Source organism: Humulus lupulus, chromosome 9 (assembly GCF_963169125.1).
Source record: "Humulus lupulus chromosome 9, drHumLupu1.1, whole genome shotgun sequence".
NCBI lineage: Eukaryota > Viridiplantae > Streptophyta > Magnoliopsida > Rosales > Cannabaceae > Humulus > Humulus lupulus.
Window position 1 is genome coordinate 161196774 of NC_084801.1, and position 22177 is coordinate 161218950.

Here is a 22177-nt window from a genome sequence, read left to right on the forward strand (position 1 = left end):
CATATGAATATCAAATTTTATTTTGTTAAAGAACAAGTTGTGGAATCCCTCATTACCAGAGAACACATGCCTTCAGCCAACATGTTAGCGGATTCACTAACTAAGGGTTTGCCTATTTGTTTGTTTCAAGAACTCATATATCATATGAGATTGTTGAGACCTTAGACCCTTTTGTGTTAGTGGGAGCTAATTTTATGTTTTATTGTTTTGTGATAAACATGTTGGTGGTTTTGTAAGGATTGCTTGTATGTATTTTGGTCACTATATTTACCATAATGTGTTGGTTGCATTTTGCTTGGTTAAGTGACAAATCAATGAGAGATGTCTTGTTTTTCTATTTTGTGAATCTTGTAAGCCTTGATTGTTAAAATATTTATATCTTGTTGATATGATATTTTAAGTTATTGTTTCGACTTTGTGCTAACTAATAGAGATCATTATACAATGTGATGTTTGTTTTGTTTTGTTTATACTGTTCAAGTGGGAGAATAGATGGAAATGAATTATGTGGACTAGTATAAATACTTCAATTCATTGTTAAACAACCATATATGTTTAAGCATGATAATGATATTATTGGAGACCATAATGAGACGGTGCTATTTTTCTAAATAAATAGGTGGTCTCCTTGGACACACACTACTAAATTATGTGACCAACCTATTGGGTTTACATGCACTTATTTGATCCAAAGTCAAGGCCCAATTACCAAATTGAATGCTAGAAAAGGAATATTAATTCATTTTCTATTTTTGGGATATATTTGGTATACACAATTCAATATAAGGTGATGGTGTTTTTCAAACTTGGTTGAGTGCAGAAGTGTGATGCTCCAAAAGAGACTATCTCACCTTCACCATCTTCTAATAATAGATCTTGGTTATTTTCAGGGTTAAGATGACATTTACTTTAGCTTAAAGCAGTCATGGTGGAGGTTAGTTGTTTCTAAACCTTTTTATTGGATTTGATATACTTTGAAACTTAAATGCAAATTATTGTTTGGCGAGCTTGTTTATGTGAAATCATTTTATAATAGTTTGTTGCTCGTTTAGGTTTTATCATCCAATGTTATACAGATCAAGACTCATCTCCTTCAAGGTTTCAACTCTTTCAATCAGCTCAAACATGTCCATGCCCGCCTCTTCCGTCTCGGCCTTGACCAAGACAACTATCTCCTCAACCAGTTATTACACCGTGCCTTCGGTTTTGGTAAAAACACTCGTTACCCACGTCTCATCTTCCACAAAACCAAAGAACCCAATATTTATCTTTGGAATACCATGATCCAAGGCTTGGTTTCCGCTGATTGCTTCGACGACGTCGTTGCATTCTACCGTTCCATGCAGCGAGAGGGAATTTTAGCAGATAGTTTTACCTACCCTTTAGTTTTAAAGGCCTGTGCTCGCCTCTGTGATATTCAACTGGGATTGAGAATTCATACCCTTGTTGTAAAATCTGGGTTTGAGAAGGATGCCTTTGTCAGTACTAGTTTGCTTGGTTTTTATGCAAAATCGGGTTACTTGGAGAATGCCCATATGATGTTTGATGAAACGCCTGACAAAAATGTTGTTTCTTGGACTATTATGATTAATGGATATATTAGCGCTGGTAGATTTAATGAGGCAATTTCTATGTTTCGGAGATCAATCGAGATGGGTGTGAGGCCTAATGGGTTTAACCTTGTTCGAGTTTTGTCAGCTTGTACTCGTTTGGGAGATTTAAGCAGTGCAGAGTGGATAGATCAATACATGATGGAGAATGGTTTGGGGAGGAATCTTTTTGTGGCTACGTCTTTGGTAGACGTGTATGCTAAGTGTGGAAATATGGATAAAGCATGTAGAATATTTGATGGGATGCTAGAGAAGGATGTTGTTTCTTGGAGTACCATGATTCAGGGATATGTAGTGAATGGACTGCCTAGGGAAGGAGTAAACCTCTTCTTACAAATGCTAAAAGAAAACATAAAACCAGATTGTTTTGCGTTAGTTGGTATGTTTTCGGCTTGTGCTAGGTTAGGGGCCCTAGAATTAGGGGAGTGGGCAAGCAACTTGATTGATAGGAATGAGGTTTTATCTATCCCAGTTCTTGGAACGGCTCTAATTGACATGCATGCCAAATGTGGAAACATGGTTAAAGCCTGGGAACTCTTCAAAGGGATGAAGCATAAAGACCTTGTGGTTTGGAATGCAGCAATATATGGGCTAGCTATGAATGGGTATGTTGAAGCTGCATTTGGACTGTTCGGTCAAATGGAGAAATCAGCACTTCAACCTGATGAAACTACTTTCATTGGCCTGCTTTCTGGGTGTGCTCATGCTGGTCTTGTCGATGATGGCCATAGGTTTTTCCACAGCATTAGTAGTTTATTCTCCTTAACTCCTTCAATTGAACATTATGGATGTATGGTGGATCTTCTTTCTCGAGCAGGACTCTTAGGCGAAGCTTATAAGTTGATAAAAAGTATGCCAATGAAAGCTAATGCCATAGTTTGGGGAGCCTTGTTAGGGGGTTGTAGGCTACATCGTGATACCGAATTGGCAGAAAATGTACTAGAGCAGCTCATTGAATTAGAGCCATGGAGCTCGGGAAATTACATTCTCTTATCAAATATTTACTCAGCTAACCGAAAGTGGAACGAGGCAGCTAATATCAGATCAATAATGAATGAGCAAGGGATTCAAAAAATTCGAGGCTGCAGCTGGGTCGAATTGGATGGCGTTATTCATGAATTCCTTGTAGGAGACAAGTCTCATCCGTTGTCTGAAAAGATGTATGCGAAACTTGATGAACTAGAACAAGAACTAAAATCAGCTGGTTATGTTCCAACGACAGAGTTTACGTTGTTTGACATAGAAGAGGAGGAGAAGGAACATTTTCTTCGTAGTCATAGTGAGAAATTGGCTATTGCGTTTGTTCTAATTAGTACCACTTCGAAAGATTTGATTCGAGTTGTGAAGAACCTTCGTGTATGTGGTGATTGTCATGAGTTCATCAAGCTGGTTTCGAAGATTACAGGGAGAAAGATCATTGTTCGGGACAATAACATATTTCATCGTTTTATTGATGGTTTATGTTCATGTAAAGATTATTGGTGAAAAAAAGTTATATGCTTCTTTCTTGGCTAGTCATTTTTCACTCTTAACATAAACATGAGAATTGTTAGAACTTGTAAGTTAAACCGTTTGGTACATGGGACTTGGAATAAAGATTATTTGTTAATCCATTACCAAATATAAGATAGGGTGAATAATCAAATCACCAAAATAATATTATTAATTTAAACTAAAAGTGTGTGATTATCTATCAACACTAGAAGATGGACTCCACTTACTAGTTTTAATGTATATATAATGATATTTTTTGAAGTATGATTTTATAATTTTTTTTACTTTTCTTGAAAGTATTTTTCTTTCTTCCAAAAATACTTTCTTTTTAATTACAAAAATATGGTTTTTTATTGCAAATATACCATCTTCCAAATAACACGAATTAAATATCTATTCAACATTTACTACACATATTGTAGCGTTCCAAATTTACTAATAAGGCTTAGGGCATTGATTAGTGTGTTGGGAGGACAATAATTGATTTAAATATGTTAATATATGAATTAAATCATTATGTGATTAGAAATGCATGTGTTATGTGAATTAAATATGCATGTGGGCCCAATTTTGTTATTATGGACATATTTGTAATTTTAGCCTGTTGAGGACATAAATGCGATTTATATGTGTATTGAGATTGATACCACGAGGTTTGGTAATATATTTGTTATGTGCGATCCGAGACGGTCCTAGGGAGCAAAATAGCTAAATAGTCACAACGGGGTTGAATACCCGGCTCGGGAGGAGTCTAGGGGTATTTTGGGAATATAGTATGTGTTCGGGAATTACCGGGTAATGGGTGGTGATTTAACGTTTGTTTAGGTGTATCGGGGATTAAATGGGGATTTATAGGGACACTCGAGGATTTAATGGGATGTGAAAATTGACGGGATTACCCTCGGTGGCACTAAAGGATTAAGATAAACTTAATGGTATTTTGGGCATTTTGGGGACTTAGGTGGCTGAGGATAGGCGTAATTGATCAAAAAAAGAATACACTTCTAGAATTAAGAAAAGACAGAAAGTAGGAACTCTCAACACTCTCTCTCACTCGACTCTCTCTCTCCCTCTCTTTGGTGCTTGGAATTTGTTGAGTTTTGAGGACTCGAGGCTAAGAAATTGAAGGATTGAAGGTTTACTGTGTTTGGGAATCAGCTCAGGGATTGGAAATATCACAGAGGTAAGGATTTTAAGTTGTTGATTCTGTTGAATTTTGTTAGAACTTTAACCTTGCATGGGAGTTAAATTTTGGTTTGGTTTTGAGTGTTTGGTGAGAATATGCAATTGTTTTTGAATTGTTCAGATGTTTAGGCTGTGTGAATGAGGATTCTAGGCTTAATTCTAAGTTTGGTTGGTGTTTGGAGTATGAATTATGGATTTAGGCTTGAGGAAAACAAAGGAAAAATGGCTGGTTTATGGGGCTCGCGCCGCGACCCTGTTCTACAAGCGCTGCGACTCATGTGTGCGAAAGGGCCTGGGGAGCCCTTGAGATTGCCCAGGCACCACGGCGCAGGGCAAGGCGCGCCACAGTTCGTGTCCTTCAGAAGAGAGAGCTCTGCTCTTTGACTTGTAATGGGCCGCGACCCTAGGGGGTAGGCTGCGACTCAAAATGGGGAAATGAAGATTTTAAGCTCGGGAACTGAAATGTTAAGGCTTGGGAGGGTTCTACTACCCGGTTTATTAGAATTTAAGGTCTCGGAGGCTAGAGGAATATTCTGAAGTTGTTATTTGGTTTAGAGCTTGATGGATTGTTATTATGGATGCGTTGTGACTAGGTTTTTGTCAAAGCTCGTATTAGGGGATCGTGCTCGGGATCGCGATAGTCAATCAGCTCAGGACACAGGTAGGAAAATTGTTTGTGCCCGTAGAGAAGGCCATGGCCTTATTGTTTGTGTTTTAGGGCATGGCCTTATTGTTTATGTTTAATATATGTGTGAATATCTGTGAATGTTATGTTGTGTTATGCATATTTATGAATGAACGGCTCGGGTTGAGAACGGCGAAGGCTGGGTACGGAAAGGGGCTGGGATCGGCGTTGAGCACGCTGAGTGCAGGCCGCTAGGGCGAGACCCTCCAAGGGTGTTGTATCCACCCGCTCGGTGAAGACCGCGAACCCAGGGCCTGGTAAAGCACCTGGGTTGGCGTAGGCCGCTATGTGTTTAGTCTGTTGACTATTTGTGTTATTATTATTGGATTGGATTATGCTTTGTACGTATTGAGTTTTCTTGCTGGGCTTTGGCTCACGGGTGCTCTATGGTGCAGGTAAGGGCAAAGGAAATGTCGACCAACCATGAGTACGAAAAGTGTGGAGCGATGGGTACATGTTCGGCCTACCTGGCTATTACGGCCAGGGTTATTTTGGGAAATGTACTATAATGGTTTGTTTTGTCGCTTAGGTCGACCGTATTTATATTTTGAGTTGTAATACATTTTATAAACAATATTTTGGGATCCCAAATGTACAACTTTTTATGATTTCAATGAATGTCTAAATCTTTATAATAATGTCATTAAATGAGTTTAATTTCAATTTACGAACACTTTTAACCTAAAACCTCGATTAGCGAGCTAATGGAACATTTATAACTCACATGGTAACAACTCTAAGGTAGTAGGGCATTACAACTTGGTATTAGAGTGTGCCAAGGTTTATGGTTCCTGGAGATCGACCGAACATGTACGCTCACTGTCCGTGACAAGCTCGACTCAGTGTTGGTTGGTATTTAATGAACTATATGCTTAATTGCTTGTTTAAGTTGCCTTGTTTGCCTGAATGTATAGATAGAGCATGATGAATGTGTTGCTATATGCATGATGCTAGGGCATGACCCCCTTGAATGTTATATGCTATGTGTGATATGTGATTTTGTTGATTGTGGTTAATTGATGAGATTGAATGGTGGTTTTGGATGTTGTTATCATGCCTGATGTGCGACGTCATTGATTGCAGGCATATTGTAGTAATGCCTTGGCGATCAATTAGACTCCGCGACAATAGGGCCGAGGATGACAACTAGGGTCAAGACCCTTCACCTACCCCACAGAATTGGCAACAGTTGTTTGCCAAAATGGATGCTAGACTTTATTGAACATAAGAGGAGCTTCAAGAGTTAAGGCAACATGCCCCTCCTTGGGGTATTGGGTTGTAGGTTCCATAGGCTGTGGCACCAGTGTTAGCCCAGCCTGCTATGGAAAATAGGTGGGAACCCTTGTACGAGAGATTCAGGAAGCAGCATCCTCCCACCTTTGAGGGTGGCCCAGATCCATTGCGGGCAGAGCAGTGGATGAATATGATTTCTTCCATCCTGGATTTCATGAGGGTGGAAGGGAATGAGAGAGTGGCCTGCGCCAGCTATATGTTGTGAGAAGGCGCCCGCATTTGGTGGGATGTTGTGTCCCAGAGGAGGGATGTGACAATTATGAGTTGGGAAGAATTCAGAAACATCTTTAACAAGAAATATTACAATGTTGCAGTCTGAGCTGCAAAGGTGGACGAGTTCGTTAATTTGACTTAGAACTGGATGACGGTTATCGAGTATGCTTTGAAGTTTGACCAGTTAGCGAAGTTCACGCTGGACTTGGTGCCTACTGATAGGGCACGCAGGGATCAGTTTGTGAGTGGATTGAACGTCTTGATAGTCCGTGACGTCAAGATAACTTTGGATTTGGGAGCTACCACCTATGCGCAGGTAGTGAAGAGGACCCTTACTGCTGAGGGGGCCGAGGATCAGATATGGAGAGAGGGCGCCGCTAGGTGCGATGCTCAGAGGACGATGCCTCCTTTTACTGGATCTTGCCGGGGTAGTGGCCAAAGTGAGCAGAAGAGAAAGACCCCAGATTCTTTTGTCCCTCCTAGCTCAGATAGGATAGCATGGGGTGCTTTCAATGTTCGTCAGGGCGGGGGAGACAACTAGAGGAGTTTCCCAGTGTGTCCTCGGTGCAGGCGACGACATCAGGGAGAGTGCAGGATCAGGGCTTGCTTTACTTGTGGGAGCATTAGTCATCTGAGGAAGGACTGCCCATAAGCCAGGAAAGAAGAACCGAAGCAGAGCGATAGCCTCACTCCTGCCAGAGTATTTACCTTGACCTAGACTGAGGCTGAGGCTAGCCCCTCGGTCGTGACAGGTTAGATTTCTACTGCCGGTTCTTCATTTACTGTATTAATTGATTCAGGGGCTACTCATTCATTTGTATCTACTAGAGTGATAGATCGGTTGTGTAGACCTAGTGATTTGTATGCTAGGAGATTCAGGACTTTGTTGCCGACTGGGGAACTGGTAGTCTCTAGGAGATGGGTTAGAGCATTGCCAGTAGAGATAGACAGTAGAGAGTTTTCTGTGGACTTGATTGAGCTAGCAATGGATGACTTTGATATGATTCTAGGGATGGATTGGTTATCAAAGTACGGGGCGACGATTGACTACAAGCGCAAGATGGTGAATTTTGAACCAGAAGAGGAGGTACCCTTTGTATTTGTGGGGACGGTGAGTGGAACACGAGTACCTATGATTTCAGCATTGAAGGCTAGAGACCTAATGCATGAGGGTTGCATAGGATTCCTAGCGAACATTGTTAATACCTCTAGGGTTATTTCAGTTGGACTGGATGAGACCAGATTAGTATGTGAGTTTCCTGATGTGTTCCCAGCAGACTTGCCAGGGTTGCCACCACACCGAGAGATCGAGTTCGTGATAGAATTGGCGCCAGAGGCGGAGCCAATATCTAGGACCCCTTATAGAATGTCTCTGGTAGAGTTGAAGGAACTGAAGATTCAATTGCAGGAGTTACTGGATTTAAGATTTATTAGACCGAGCTTTTCGCCATGGGGTGCTCCAGTGTTGCTCGTCAAGAAGAAGGATGGATCCTTAAGGATGTGCATTGACTACAAGGAGTTGAATAAATTGACCATTAAGAACAAGTACCCACTACCTAAGATCGACGACTTGTTTGACCAGCTACAAGGGAGGACTGTATTCTCTAAGATTGACCTTCGGTCTAGCTACCACTAGTTAAGAATTAGAAAGGAGGACATACCAAAGACTGCATTTCGCACGAGGTATGGAAATTATGAATTCATGGTCATGTCCTTTGGATTAACCAATGTCCCAGCAGCCTTTATGGACTTGATGAATAGAGTCTTCGGGGATTATTTGGACAAGTTTGTGATCGTATTCATCGATGATATACTGGTGTACTCCCAGTCAGAGACAGAGAACGAGCATCATCTTTGCATGGTACTACAGCGGTTGAGAGAGCAGAGATTATATGCTAAGTTAAGCAAGTGTGAGTTTTGGCTACCTCAAGTAACATTTATGGGGCATATTGTCAGCAAAGACGGGATTTTGGTGGACCCAAGCAAGATTGAGGCAATGAGGGATTGGCCTAGGCTGAGCAGTGTACCAGAGGTTAGGAGTTTCTTGGGATTAGCGGGGTACTATCGGCAGTTCGTTGAGGGATTCTCCAAAATAGCCATACTGTTGACTGAGCTGACATGTAAGAAGACCAAGTACGTCTGGACATACAGATGTGAGAACAACTTCAAGGAGTTGAAGCAGCAACTGATCACCGCTTTAGTATTGAGTCTGCCGTCAGACAATGAGAAGTTTGTAGTCTACTGCGATGCTTCCAGGCAGGGTTTGGGGTGTGTATTGATGCAAGCTATAAAGGTGATAGCTTATGCATCGAGATAGTTGGAGTATGAGCAGAGGTATCCCACTCATGATCTGGAAGTGGTAATGGTGGTATTTGTACTAAAGGTTTGGAGGCATTATTTGTATGGCGAGAAGTACGAAATATACACCGACCATAAGAGTCTAAAATATTTCTTTACTCAGAAGGATATGAATATGTGCCAGAGGCCTTAGCTGGAATTGGTAAAGGATTACGATTGCGACATTCTATACCATCCTGGGAAGGCCAATGTGGTGGCCGACACACTGAGTCGGAAGGGCCCAGGACAACTATTCAGTTCGAGGCAGATATTAGATAGGTTAGCTGAGGAGATGACCAGAGCAGGAATTAAATTGGTAGTTGGTCAGCTAGCCAATATCACTCTTTAGTCCACGCTCATTGAGAGGATCAAGGAGGCACTGGGGGAGGATCCCTAGTTGAGGGAGCACATAGAGGATGCCTTAGCTAGAGCAACTAAGGACTTTTCTATTTCAGAGGTGGGTTTACTGAGGTATAAAGGTCGAATTTGTATTCTGATGGATTTCGGCATCTGGCGAGAGATTCTAGATGAGTCTCATACCACTCCATATTCCTTACTTTTGGGTACAACGAAGATGTACCAAGATTTGAGAACCTTGTATTGGTGGTCGGGAATGAAGAAGGATGTGGTGGATTATGTGGCCAAGTGTTTGACTTGTCAGTAGGTAAAGGCTGAACATCGGAGGCCAGCAGGGTTGCTGCAAGATTCTAGAGTGGAAGTGGGAGGGTATCACCATGGACTTCGTGGTTGGATTACCGAAGACTGTGGGAAAATATGATTCAATGTGGATGATTATGGATAGGTACACCAAATCATCCCACTTTTTGCCTGTTAGGATAACTTATACAGTGGAGCAGTATGCCAAATTGTATGTGAATGAAATTGTGCGATTACAGGGGGCTCCTAGGTTGATAGTATTCAACAGGGACCCCACCTTCACCTCCAAGTTTTGGGAGAGCCTGCAGAAGGATATGGGCACATAGTTGCGGTTTAGTACCGCTTATCATCCTCAGACGGATGGATAGTCTGAGAGGACAATTTAGATACTTGAAGATATGTTGCGAGCCTGTGTACATGATTTTGGGGGATCTTGGAGTAAGTATCTCCGTTTGATTGAGTTTTCATATAATAGTAGTTATCAAGCGACTATCGGAGTGGATACATATGAGATGTTATATGGGAGGAAGTGCAAATCACCCATCCATTGGTATGAAACGGGTGAGGAGGTATTTAGGTCCTGAGGTTGTTCAGAGGACCAATGAGGTGATTGAGAAGATTAGAGCTCGAATGCTCGCCTCCTAGAGTCGGCAGAAGAGTTACTCAGAGTTGAGACACAGGAGCGTAGAGTTTCAAGTCGGCGATCATGTATTTCTCAGAGTTTCTCCCTTGAGAGGGGTGAAATGATTTGGAGTGAGCGGCAAGTTGGGCCCTAGGTTTGTTGGCCCCTATGAAATTCTGGAACAGGTTGGAGAGGTAACCTACAAATTGGCAATGCCTTCAGCTCTATTAGGGGTTCACAATGTATTTCATGTATCCATGCTCCAGAAGTATGTAAAAGATTCTACACAACGTGCTGAGATATGAGAACCTGGAGCTGGATTAGGATTTGTTTTATGATGACAAGCTTGTTCAGATTCTAGACTGAAAGAACAAAGTCTTGCGGAACAAGACCATTGCCTTAGTGAAAATGTTTTAGAGGAACAACAAAGTAATAGGGGTGACTTGGGAGCTTGAGACTGATATGCGGGATTGATATCCCGAACTATTCAGGTAAATTTCGAGGACAAAATTTCTGTAAGGAGGGGATAGTTGTAGCGTCCCAAATTTGCTAATAAGGCTTAGGGATTTGATTAGTGTGCCAGGAGGATAATTTATTTAATTATGTTAATATATGAATTAAATGATTATGTGATTAAAATTGCATGTTTAGGTGAATTAAATATGCATGTGGACCCAATTTGGTTATTAGGGGCATATTTGTAATTTTAGCCAGTTGAAGGCATAAATGGGATATATATGTGTGTTGAGATTGATACCAAGAGGTTGTGGTAATATATTTTTTATGTACGATTCGAGACGGTCCTAGGGAGTGAAATAGCTAAATAGTCACAACGGGATCGAATACCCGACTTGGGAGGAGCCTAAGGGTATTTTGGGAATATATTATGTGTTCGTGAATTACCGGGTAACAAGTGGTGATTTAACATTTTCTTAGGTGTATCGGGGATTAAATGGGGATTTATAGGGAAACTCGAGGATTTAGCGGGAAGTGCCAATTGATGGGATTGCCCTCGATGACACAAAAGGATTAAGATAGACTTAAGGGTATTTTGGGCATTTTTGGGACTTAGGTGGCTGAGGATAGGCTTAACTGATCAAAAAAAGAATACACTTCTAAAATTAAGAAAAGATAGAAAATAAGAACTCTCAACACTCTCTCTCACTCGACTCTCTCTCTCTCTCTCTCCCTCTCGTTGGTGCTTGGAATTTATTGAGTTTTGAGGACTTGAGGCTAAGAAATTGAAGGATTGAAGGATTGATGTGTTCGGGAATCAACTTAGGGATTGGAGATATCACAGATGTAAGGATTTTAAGTTGTTGATTTTGTTGAATTCTATTAGAACTTTAAGCTTGCATGGGAGTTGGATTTTTGTATGGTTTTGAGTGTTTGGTGAGGATATGCAATTGTTTATGAGTTATTGAGATGTTTAGGCTGTGTGAATGATGATTCTAGGTTTAATTCTAAGTTTGGCTGGTGTTTGGAGTATGAATTATGGATTCAGGCTTGGGGAAAACATAGGAAAAATGGCTGGTTTCTGGGGCTCGCGACGTGACCTTGTTCTACAAGCGTTGCGGCTCGTGTGTTCGAAAGGGCCTAGGGAGCCCTTGTTATTGCCCAAGTGCCACGACACAGGGCAAGGCGTGTCGCGGCTTGTGTCCTTCAGCAAAGAGAGCTCTACTCTCTGACTTATAGCGGGCCGTTACCCTAGGGGGCGGGCCGCAACTCAAAATGGGGAAATGAAGATTTTAAGCTTGGGAACCGAAACGTTATGGCTCGGGAAGGGTTCTAATACCCGATTTTGTAGAATTCAAGGTCCTGGAGGCTAGAGTAATATTTCGATGTTGTTCTTTGGTTTAGAGTTTGATGGATTGCCAATAAGGATGCGTTGTGACTAGGTTTTCGTCAAAGCTTTGATTAGGGGATCGTGCTCGGGATCGCGGTAGTCAATCAACTCGAGACACAGGTAAGAAAACTGTTTGTGCCCGTAGAGAAGGGCATGGCCTTATTGTTTGTGTTTCAAGGCATGGCCATATTGTATATGTTTAATATATGTGTGAATATTTGTGAATGTTATGTTGTGTTATGCATATTTATGAATGAACAGCTTGGGTCGGGAATGGTGAGGGCCGAGAACGGCGAAGGCCGGGTACGACAAGGGGCTGGGATCAGCGTAGATCACGCTGAGTGCATGCCACTAGGGCGAGACCCTCCAAGGGTGCTGTATCCACTCGCTTGGTGAAGACCGTGAACCTAGGGCCTGGTAAAGCACCTGGGTCGGTGTAGGTTGCTATGGGTTTAGTCTGTTGACTGTATGTGTTATTATTATTGGACTAGATTATGCTTTGTACGGATTGAGTTTTCTTGCTGGGATTTGGCTCACGGGTGCTCTATAGTACATGTTAGGGCAAAGGAAAGGTCGACCAACCATAAGTACGGAGAGTGTGGAGCGATGGGTACATGTTCGGCCTACTTGGCTGTCACGACTAGGGTTATTTTGGGAAATGTACTATAATCGTTTGTTTTGTTGCTTAGGTCGACTGTATTTATAGTTTGAGTTGTAATACATTTTCTAAACAGTATTTTGGGATCCCAAGTGTACAACTTTTTATGATTTCAATGAATGTCCAAATCTTTATAATTAATGTCGTTAAACGAGTTTTATTTCTATTTACTTACACTTTTAACCTAAAACCTCGATTAGTGAGCTAATAACACATTCATAACTCACATGGTAACGACTCTCAGGTAATAGGGCGTTACAACTTGGTATCAGAGCGTGTAAGGTTTATGGTTCCTGGAGATCGACCGAACATGTACGCTCGCTGCCAGTGACAAGCTTGACTCAGGTCGGTTGGTATTTATTGAACTATATGCTTAATTGCTTGTTTAAGTTGCCCTGTTTGCCTGAATGTATAGATAGAGCATGATGAATGTGTTGATATATGCATGATGCTAGGGCATAATCCCCTTGAATGTTATATGCTATGTGTGATATGTGGATTTGTTGATTGCTGATTGATCTTCAACATATTGGTGCTTTCATTGAGAGCTTGAAGAAGACAATAATTTCAACAATGGTGAATACTTGTAGAACACTCCCTGATGAAGATCTCTCCGCCACAGTAGGAGGAGAGTAGGTTTGCCCACCTCCCACAGCCATTTCGGAGGTGGCCGACATTGAGGGATACGACAAAGACGATGGGGATAGTGGCTACTCATAGACTTCTCAGTTCGAACAACAACCAAGAGTGGTGGCTTTGAAGAACCAAATCGCCTCCCAACAAAGATAAATGGAGGCACAAAAAGGAAATATCGTCACCTTGCAAGAGGTGGTGATTGCCATGAAAGCCACGTTGGAAGCTCAAGGGTTGCTAGCAGACCCCCAAGTCGAAGTTGTTGGGAAATCTTATACATGATCTTTATTTATTTTTATGTAGATCTAATATTAAACAAATTAATATGAGATAACCTAGAAAATATTTCTAAAACTGAATTCAAAGAGAAACAACGATAAAAATACTTATAGTATACGCAGCGAAATGAATGAGTCATTCCTTTAGTTTATCTAACCCTTGTATCATTTCTGTTGCAGAGTATTATCAAGAAACTGAACCGATCTTCTATAATTTTCACAATCTTCCAAAGTATCCTTAGAATCACCTAGACTAGAGTGGGAAATTCTCAACACATGAGATAGATACAGAGAGAAGAAGAGAGAATAACAAAGAGACTTAGAAAATGACTTGTGTTTAGAGAGAATCTAAAACCTATCAGAAAATCTGACTTGTGACTTATTAACTTGTCTTCTCTCTAAGCACTCCTTTTATAGACTCAATTAGACCATTTAATTTAATTAAAAAATCAATAAAATAATAGCCAATTTGAAGTCCTAGTTCGAAATTATCATGGGTTTTAGGCCCATGAAATTTCCCATTTGATTATAAGCCTATTGGACTTAAAATCAAGGCTTGTATTATTTTCTATTGATTTAATTTATTAAATCCTTTATCAAATTACTTATTTATAATTTGAACCTTGATTTAAACTTATTTATTAATTTAAATACCAATTTATCTTAATTATTAAATCTGCCATAATTTCTCTTTTTTTTCTCAAAATTACATAACTCTGTGAAACTATCCAAAATTGACCTGGTCAACTTTGATAATTCTAATTGATAATTAAATCAATTAATTGAGACTATCTAGATGATTTTATCCAAGGTACAATGGGGACCATGGGCCTATGAAATCAAGCTCCAATAAGTTATCATAAATCTAACAAATAAATTTACTAACTTATTAATTCCTCGTGAATCCACTATAGACTCGGAGTTGCACTCTTGAATTCATAGAATGCTCTATAACAAATATAGATACTCTATTAATTATCCATCGTTACAACCATAATTGTCACTCAATCCTCTATAGATGGTCTACAATGAAATAGGACTAAAATACTGTTTTACCTCTCATTGTATTATATCATTAAAACACTTAGTTCCTTGTAAATGATATTTCAGTAAACTAATTTAATTACTGAAATGAGATCTCTATCATTTAACACCTTGAACCAAACTAAAAGGAAATCATCGTTTCACTTCATCAAAAGTTATAGAAGTTCATATCTATGATTAACACTCCCACTCAATTATACTACCGAGTTCCCAAGATGTAAGTATGAGCTAGTCCGTAGGGTAAGCTGGTAACGAACAAGTCAAAGAACTCAAATATTACAATCAGTTAAAATACTAACCACTCAGAATTGAGATTGAATTGACATATGGTCAACTATATGATATGACTAGAATAGATAATAACAATATGTTTACTTATCTTATCAACTGTCAATATCGGTCTTGTCCGATGTAACAAATACATCCGATCTTATCTACTTTGCTAATGTTCTGGAAAGAACATAACACTGTAAGTAGATCATATCGTAGATTGGAAAGTCAGTGTAAATCCTGTGCACTGACTAATCTTAGGACTAACTTATTTTGAACATATACTCATATTTATATTCCACTGTGATTACGTCACTATAAATAAGATTAGCTATATGCTCAGGATTTAATAGAAGTTTATATTAAACAAATAATCATGAAAATAAAACATGTGAGCAAAGTGATTGACCAAGTCAAAAAATCATTTCTATTCTTTTATTGATAATAAAATGAGATTACAAAGAATTTTAGTTTTAATTAGGGCATAAAACCCCAACAAAAGTACCACTTGCACGACCTACTGACGTGGCGCAAGAACAACCAGCTGGAGTGCCACCTGTGCACCCAGTAGAGTACCACCGGTGCGCCCAACTTGTGTGGGAGAAAGATCTAAGGCTTCCCACGAGCAGAAGAGAGCTCGACGAGCTTTGGAGTCTCTCGACATTCTAGGAGGGTCTGCGATCTCGAAGAAGTCCACAAATTCTGAAGAGACCCCCAGGCCCACAATGTCCGAGGAGCCCAGGGCATTCCGCCTAGGCACACCACAACGGAGCCACATCAGTATCTCAGTAAACAATGACTACGTCGAATATGATGGGGAAATAGAGGTAGGATTCCCAGAGGATGGTTGCCATAGGCGCGCAAAGGCTGACTTGCGAGACAATATCTATGCTAGCAAGAACATGGTTGGGCCTAAGGACCTCTATGGGAGATACCCTCATCTGGATCTCCGAGACAATCTGAATGCTTAAAGAAAAGAAGAAATGCCTGACCAGGGGGCATACCTGGCACATAGTGCCAACAATGATCCTCTCCAGGCGGAGCTGGAAATTTTAAAAAAGATAATGCTTAAGATGGCTAAGAAGCAAGGCCATGACTCAGATTCTAAGGATGAGGACGGAGAGCCATATGCCCAACACATAGTTGAAGCCTCATTTCCTAGAGGCTTCAAAATGCTAGACATTACTCCGTATAATGGGACGATGGTCCCATTCGAACATATTTCCAAGTTCAATAGGTTGATGTCCGTGCACCACATCTCTGAGGATGCAATATGTCATTGCTTCCCAATAACCTTGATGGGAGCAACAGACAAATTGTTCAAGAAGCCTAGACCAGGATCTATTCATTCCTGGTCCTAACTATCCTCTGAGTTCCGGAGACAATTCATAGTAGCCCAGAAGGTTAGCTTTGAGGTTAATGCCTTTGCTAACATCAAGAGAGGGCCATTTGAGACCCTTAAAGCGTACATCAAACGCTTTAAGGAGGAAGCTGCGAGGACCAAGAAGGTCGATGATGGTCAGCAGCTAATGGTCTTACAAGTTGGTATTCGACCTGGTTCTCCACTATGGGATGACATGCAAAGACGCAGATGCCATAGACTCGATGATTTCATTCGTCGAACCCAAGAATACATACATTGGGAAGATTCCCAAATTGGGTATTTTGGTGGACCAATTTCCGTTCCAGCCCCCACTATCCCACCAGATACAACGCCCAACTCCCATTTCTTGCCATACACTCCCGCACATACGAGTGTGATGAGAGCTCCATAGTACAACCCTACTACTCCACAAGTCGGCTACATCACCATGCCAACTGGGACGGAGCAGCTCCCACTGGATTTAGGGCCTATCAGCCTGCTTTTAGTACTGGAGCAGCTGCTCCCTCCTAGTCAACAACGCTTAGTGAACGCCCAAGTGGGGGTAGACATGAAGGCAAAGGAAAAGGGAGAAAGAAAGTAAAGAAGGCCCCCGAAGAAAAGTACACTGCCCAATATTTTGAGCACATTGACCTAGTAGATACTCGAGAGAAGATATACTTGGCCACAGAACAACAAGTCCACTATCAGAGACCTCAACCCATCTGGAGAGAAAGGGAAAAGGGAAAAGAGAGATGCATGCAAATTCTGTAAGTACCACAATGAATTTGGTCACAATACCAATGTGTGCAGGTAACTGCGCGTTGAGATAGAAAATCTCATCAAGTTGGGGCATCTTCACCAATACACCAGGGGTGGTGCACACCCTGTACAGTCTCCCATAGGAGCACCCCCCCCCCCCCCCCCCCCCCCCCCCCCCCAAAAAAAATTAGTTGGGGTCACCTCCTGTTGGGGGAGAGTGAGATTACACCACCACAATATTATGAATCTACAAAATATTATCCTTGACAAAGATCAATTAAAATATTGAGTTAGATGATGCAAACCCTAGTAGTAGAACAAATCCTTGAGTCTTCTTGAAGCTTCAAACCTTAGCCTGTAGAATACCACTTTGAATTTCTTCTTCTTCCTTTGCAAAACACAATTAAGGCTCATACACAAGAAGTATCGCGGTCCTAATTATCTATTTCCTATCCCTCCATGGATGCTTGAGGTTTTTCTAAGAGAAAATAGGAATTGGGATTGAACAAGCCTTTGAACTCACAAAGTCAATCACTTTCTTTATGAGTTTCTTGGAGAAAACTTGAGATCTTGAAAGCTAGAGAGAGAGGGGTTAGATATAGATTTGAGAGAGCGATCAAGCCCTTCAAAACTATAATAGAACCTTTTTATAATGTAGGCACCATCATTAAGTCTAACCAATAAGATTAGAGCTTTTGAACACGACATATGGAGCTTAATTTTTGTATCCGTACGGACACGCCAGGCAATGCATCGCCTACTAGCAGCAGATCTATTGAGGATTTCAAGCCCATTCGCATTTAGGCAATGCAACACCTCCAAAGAGGCAATGCAACACAACCATCTCTACCCAAATCCCCCAAAAGGGGACCTAAAAATCCTCCAAATGCTCCCAAACTTTTTGGACATCCTTAGATACGTCATTGTATCACTTTGGACCCAAAAACAAAATTTTTAAGTGCGTACTGTAACGTCCCAAATTACCTAATAAGGTTTAGGACCTTGATTAGGGGGGTCATGATGGCAAATTATTGAAGTTATGTGCTTATGTGATATTTATGTGTATCGTTGCATGATTATGTGAGTTATATTATGATATGACTTGATATGCATGTTTAGGTGTATTAAATATGCATGTGGGCCCGTTTCTTGCCAGAAGGGAAATTTTTGTAATTGGGCCCGTTATGGATATGTTTGGCATATATGTGATGTATGTGTGAGACCACATTATTATTTGAATATATTTGGGTTACTCAGCATGAGACGATCCTAGAGAGAAAGTTAGCGGGAAAGTCACAACGGGACCAATACTTGGCTCGGGGTGAGTCAAGGGGTATAGTGGGTATTTAGTACATTACCGGGTTATTGGGTAATGAGAATAAATATTTGAGGATATATTTTGAGTTAGTGAGATCAGAAGGAAATTCAGGAGAATTTGACTATTTTACCCTCGGGGGCGTTTTTTGGACCCCAAGCCTTGGATTTTACTTAATGTTACTTAAGTTCAAAGTAACATGACAGAAACAAAAAGCACATTCAAACACTTTTTCTCTCTCTCCCGTTCTCTTTTTGACATTCGTTAGTATTTTCGAAGGAAATTCGAGTTCTAGGACTCGGATTCAAGCAAGGATAGAGTCGTAACGATTCTAGGAAAGATTAGAAGCTTGATAGCTGAAGGATTTAGCAGAAAAATGACTTAATCAGAGGTAATTAAGCTTTGAATTTATGAATTTCTATTTCCTTAAGTTTCTTGAATTTTGAATTGGATTTTACAGTTTGGTGAGTTTTAGATCCATTAAAACTGCGGGTTTTGTTGCTTGGGAGGCTCTGGGATGTTGTGTGATTGAATGGGAGGTTTGGTATGAATTTGGGGTAAGATTTTAGAGGATTTGAAGCTGAGAGTTATGGGTTCGTGGGGTCGTGCCACATCTCTCATGGACCCAGAGGTAAGTGGGTGGTTTCCTGATTCGAGGTCGCGCCGCGGTGCGTGTTCAGAGAGAAGAGAAGTTGGGGCCTCTATCTTTGGCGGGCTAAGGCGCTTAAGGGATTTTTGGCCTTGGGGAGGTTTTGAGTGCGGGAACTCAAACCTAAGGGCTCGGGATCAATCCTATTACCCGGTTTGGTAGGATTCGACATCCCAAAGGCTAGGACTCGGTCAGGAAGCCTTTATTTACTCATTATTGATGGAATTCTATAATTGGTTGTGACTAGGTTATCGCTAGGGGCTCGGGATCAGGATTGTGCTCAAGGGTCGTTCTTATTTTACTTTACACTAGGACTTGAGGTAAGAAAACTGCACCCAATATGTGATGTACATGATTAGGGCTTGGCCTGAACGTTGAATATAATCTTGATTGGGCGTGGGCCCCTTTAAATGTGCATGATTACGATTATGCCTTTGAATGATTGATTAAGCATGTTGAATGCTCTATTTATGGCTATTTGTTATATGATGAATGCCTGTTAGCATTATATAATTGGGAAAGGCTTGACTTATCAGTCAAGGACAACAACAATGCTTAGTGCTGATCGAAAAACATTGACTTATCAGTGAAGGATGACAATAGTGCTGAGCGCTGGTCGAGAAGCATTGACTTATGAGTCAAGGGTGGCAATAGTGCGCTGAGCGTTGGTCGAGAAGCATTGACTTATGAGTCAAGGGCGACAATAGCGCCCTGAGCACTGGTTGATATGGTTAAACCTAATCAAGAGTGCATTATACACTTGTCTGACCCAATGGTCGTGGAAAAACTATAGTGTCAAGTACACTAGGCCAACTCCAAGGTTGGTTATTCATAGGATAGGGCAATGGGTCCTGGGGTGACTTATTAGTCCCATATTCTAGGGTTGGGCCCCAGTATGGTTTATTAATCATGTAACTTGGGCAACAGGACCCGATATGATTAAGTTAATAGATTTAATTGGGGCATCTAGTCCCATATGACATTGTAGTCATTAATATGAATGGTATGCATGCATGAGTAGGGTTATTACTGCTGGGCATGTTTAATGTTATTTGGAAATGTGTTGTTGACTACTTATGAGCATGTTTAAGTTTTCTTGCTGGGCCTTGGCTCACGGGTGTTATGTAGTGCAGGTAAAGGGAAAGGAAAGCTGGACCAGCCATGAGTTGGAGAGCTTAGGTGGCGACGTGTACATATGTGGCCGCTTGACCACCACGACCAAGGTTTATCAGAGGAACTAGGGTTAAACCCTATTTTTTTTGCTTAGGTTGGCGGGTTGTAACTTTTGAGTTGTAAGGACCTTTTTAGAACTGTAACACATTTTGTAAACGTTATTTATGGGATCCCATGTATAGCTTAACGTTTTCTGGCCCTTGACTGCTGCATGATATAAACGGATGTGCTTATTAGCACTGATATTGCTTGTGAATGCAAGTGAACCGCTTATTATCGCTGTTTTATGGACATGTAGGTCAGGACACGCTCATTAGCACTGTCATAGATACATGTATGCTGGAAAATGTTTATTAACATTGTTATTTGGTTATAAATGCTAGTAACTGCTTGTAAGCACTGTTAAATGTTAGAAAATGCTTATTAGCATCGCCATTTGTTATGAATATCAGGAAGTGCTTATTAGCACCAGACTTGGATATGAATATGAATCGACATGCTTATTAGCATGAATGTTGAATGTGAATGATTATTTGCTTGATCTTGGACCGTGAGGCGGCAAGAGGTTTAGTTATCACTACCTAACTGCCTGAGTTGATTATTGTAGCAATGTATAAGCTTGAAAGTATGCTTCCAAGGCAGATTTAGTCATCAGCTGGCCGGGAGATTAGGGCCAAAATGACAGACAGGGTCAGGATAATGATCAGGGCCAGACCCCTCTGCAAGCTCCTGAGAACTGCAGTAGGTGGTTGCTGATTTGCAAGCCAGGGTAATGAGGCAGGAAGAAGAAATCTGCCTCCTGAGACAACAACATGTTCCTGCAGGGAACGTTTTGCCAGAGGCACCACCTGTGATGGTGCCAATAGTTAAGCAACTGCTAGATGCTGGGAACAAATGGGAACCTCTTTATGAAAGGTTAGGAAACAACACCATTCAGTCTTTGAGGGTAGTTGTAATTCCCCAAAATCCCTAATGCGGTTTAATGGCTGGATTAGTAGGCCGGGAGGGCCATAATTGTTTTATTATGCCATTAAATGATTATATGCACGTTTATGTGAATTATATTATAATATGATGTTAAATGCATGCATGTGGGTCTACATTTCATCACAGGGGTATTTTGGTAATTTGGCCCGTTAAGGGCATATTTATATATTTTGGTGCATGCTTGTGATTAATTGTTGAGGCCACATTATAATGTGGATTTTTTCGAGCTATTCGACATGAGACGATCTTCGAATATAAACTATCAGTTTGGTTATAACAGGCTTAAGCTCGGGGCTCAGGGTGAGTCTCAGGGTGTTTCGGTGATTAGAGCGTTACCAGGAATTAAAGGGTAACGAGATATGAATTATTAGTATTTGAGAATATCAAGAATAGTGGGAATTGAAGGGTGTTAATTATGATTAACGAAATAGGTGGGAAATGACAGTTTTACCCTTGGGAGCCTTTAGAAACCTTTATTTGACCTAGGGGCATTTTAGTCTTTTCACCCCTAGGATTGATATAAGCCATTGAAGGCTGTGGAACTTGCAAGAAACAGAGCCAAGAAAACCTTCTCCCGTGCATCCTTTCTCCTTCATTCTCCTTTGGAGTTTTTGATCTAAATTTGAAGAACTAAGCTAGGGAATCAAAGTTTGGAGCTTAGGACTATAGTTCATCCATTGAAGAGGTTTCAATTCAAGCTTAAGGTAAGGTTCTAGTTCCATTTTATAGTGTTTTGCCCTGTTTTTGTGCTGGTTTTAAAGTTTGGAGTTTTGATAATTGAATGGGGAATTTGAGGAAGTTTTGATTGGTGTAAAGCTTAGGTTTTGATGGTTATATGGTGGATAAGTTGTGGTAATAATTGGTGGCATTGCTTGGTGATATTGGGAGAGTTTTTATAAGGTTTTGAAATATGTTCGAAGGGGAAAAACAGAGGTTTTTGGCTGAGTTTTGGGTGGGGCCGCGGCTTTGTTCTAGAGCGCCGCGACCCAAGCTTGTTGAAGAAGAAGGTGGTGCTGAAGGGGCCTAAGGGCCGCGGCACTTGAGGCAGGTGCTTGATGCGGGTTGCCTCTGTTTTTTGGCTAAGGGCCGCGGTGCTTGGGGAAGGG

The 22177-nt window shown here is 40.9% G+C and overlaps 1 protein-coding gene across 24 annotated transcripts in view; it reads left to right on the forward strand.

Moving 5' to 3' along the window:
• The window catches only part of LOC133800842 (putative pentatricopeptide repeat-containing protein At3g08820), a 32413-nt gene extending 11930 nt beyond the window's left edge, over window positions 1–20483 (forward strand). For 17 of the 24 annotated variants that reach the window (XM_062238905.1, XM_062238904.1, XM_062238913.1 and 14 more), the window contains 2 exons: window positions 891–934; window positions 1053–3223. In XM_062238905.1, coding sequence (XP_062094889.1) covers window positions 926–934; window positions 1053–3095 — 2052 coding nt within the window. In that variant the 5' untranslated portion in view covers window positions 891–925 and the 3' untranslated portion in view covers window positions 3096–3223. Of the gene's footprint in view, window positions 1–890; window positions 935–1052; window positions 3224–5369; window positions 12063–12844; window positions 12946–13190; window positions 13664–20044 lie in introns of those variants that run through there. The other 7 variants (XM_062238924.1, XM_062238923.1, XM_062238925.1 and 4 more) reach the window with 5 other exon arrangements.
• The last annotated feature ends 1694 nt before the right edge of the window (window positions 20484–22177 follow it).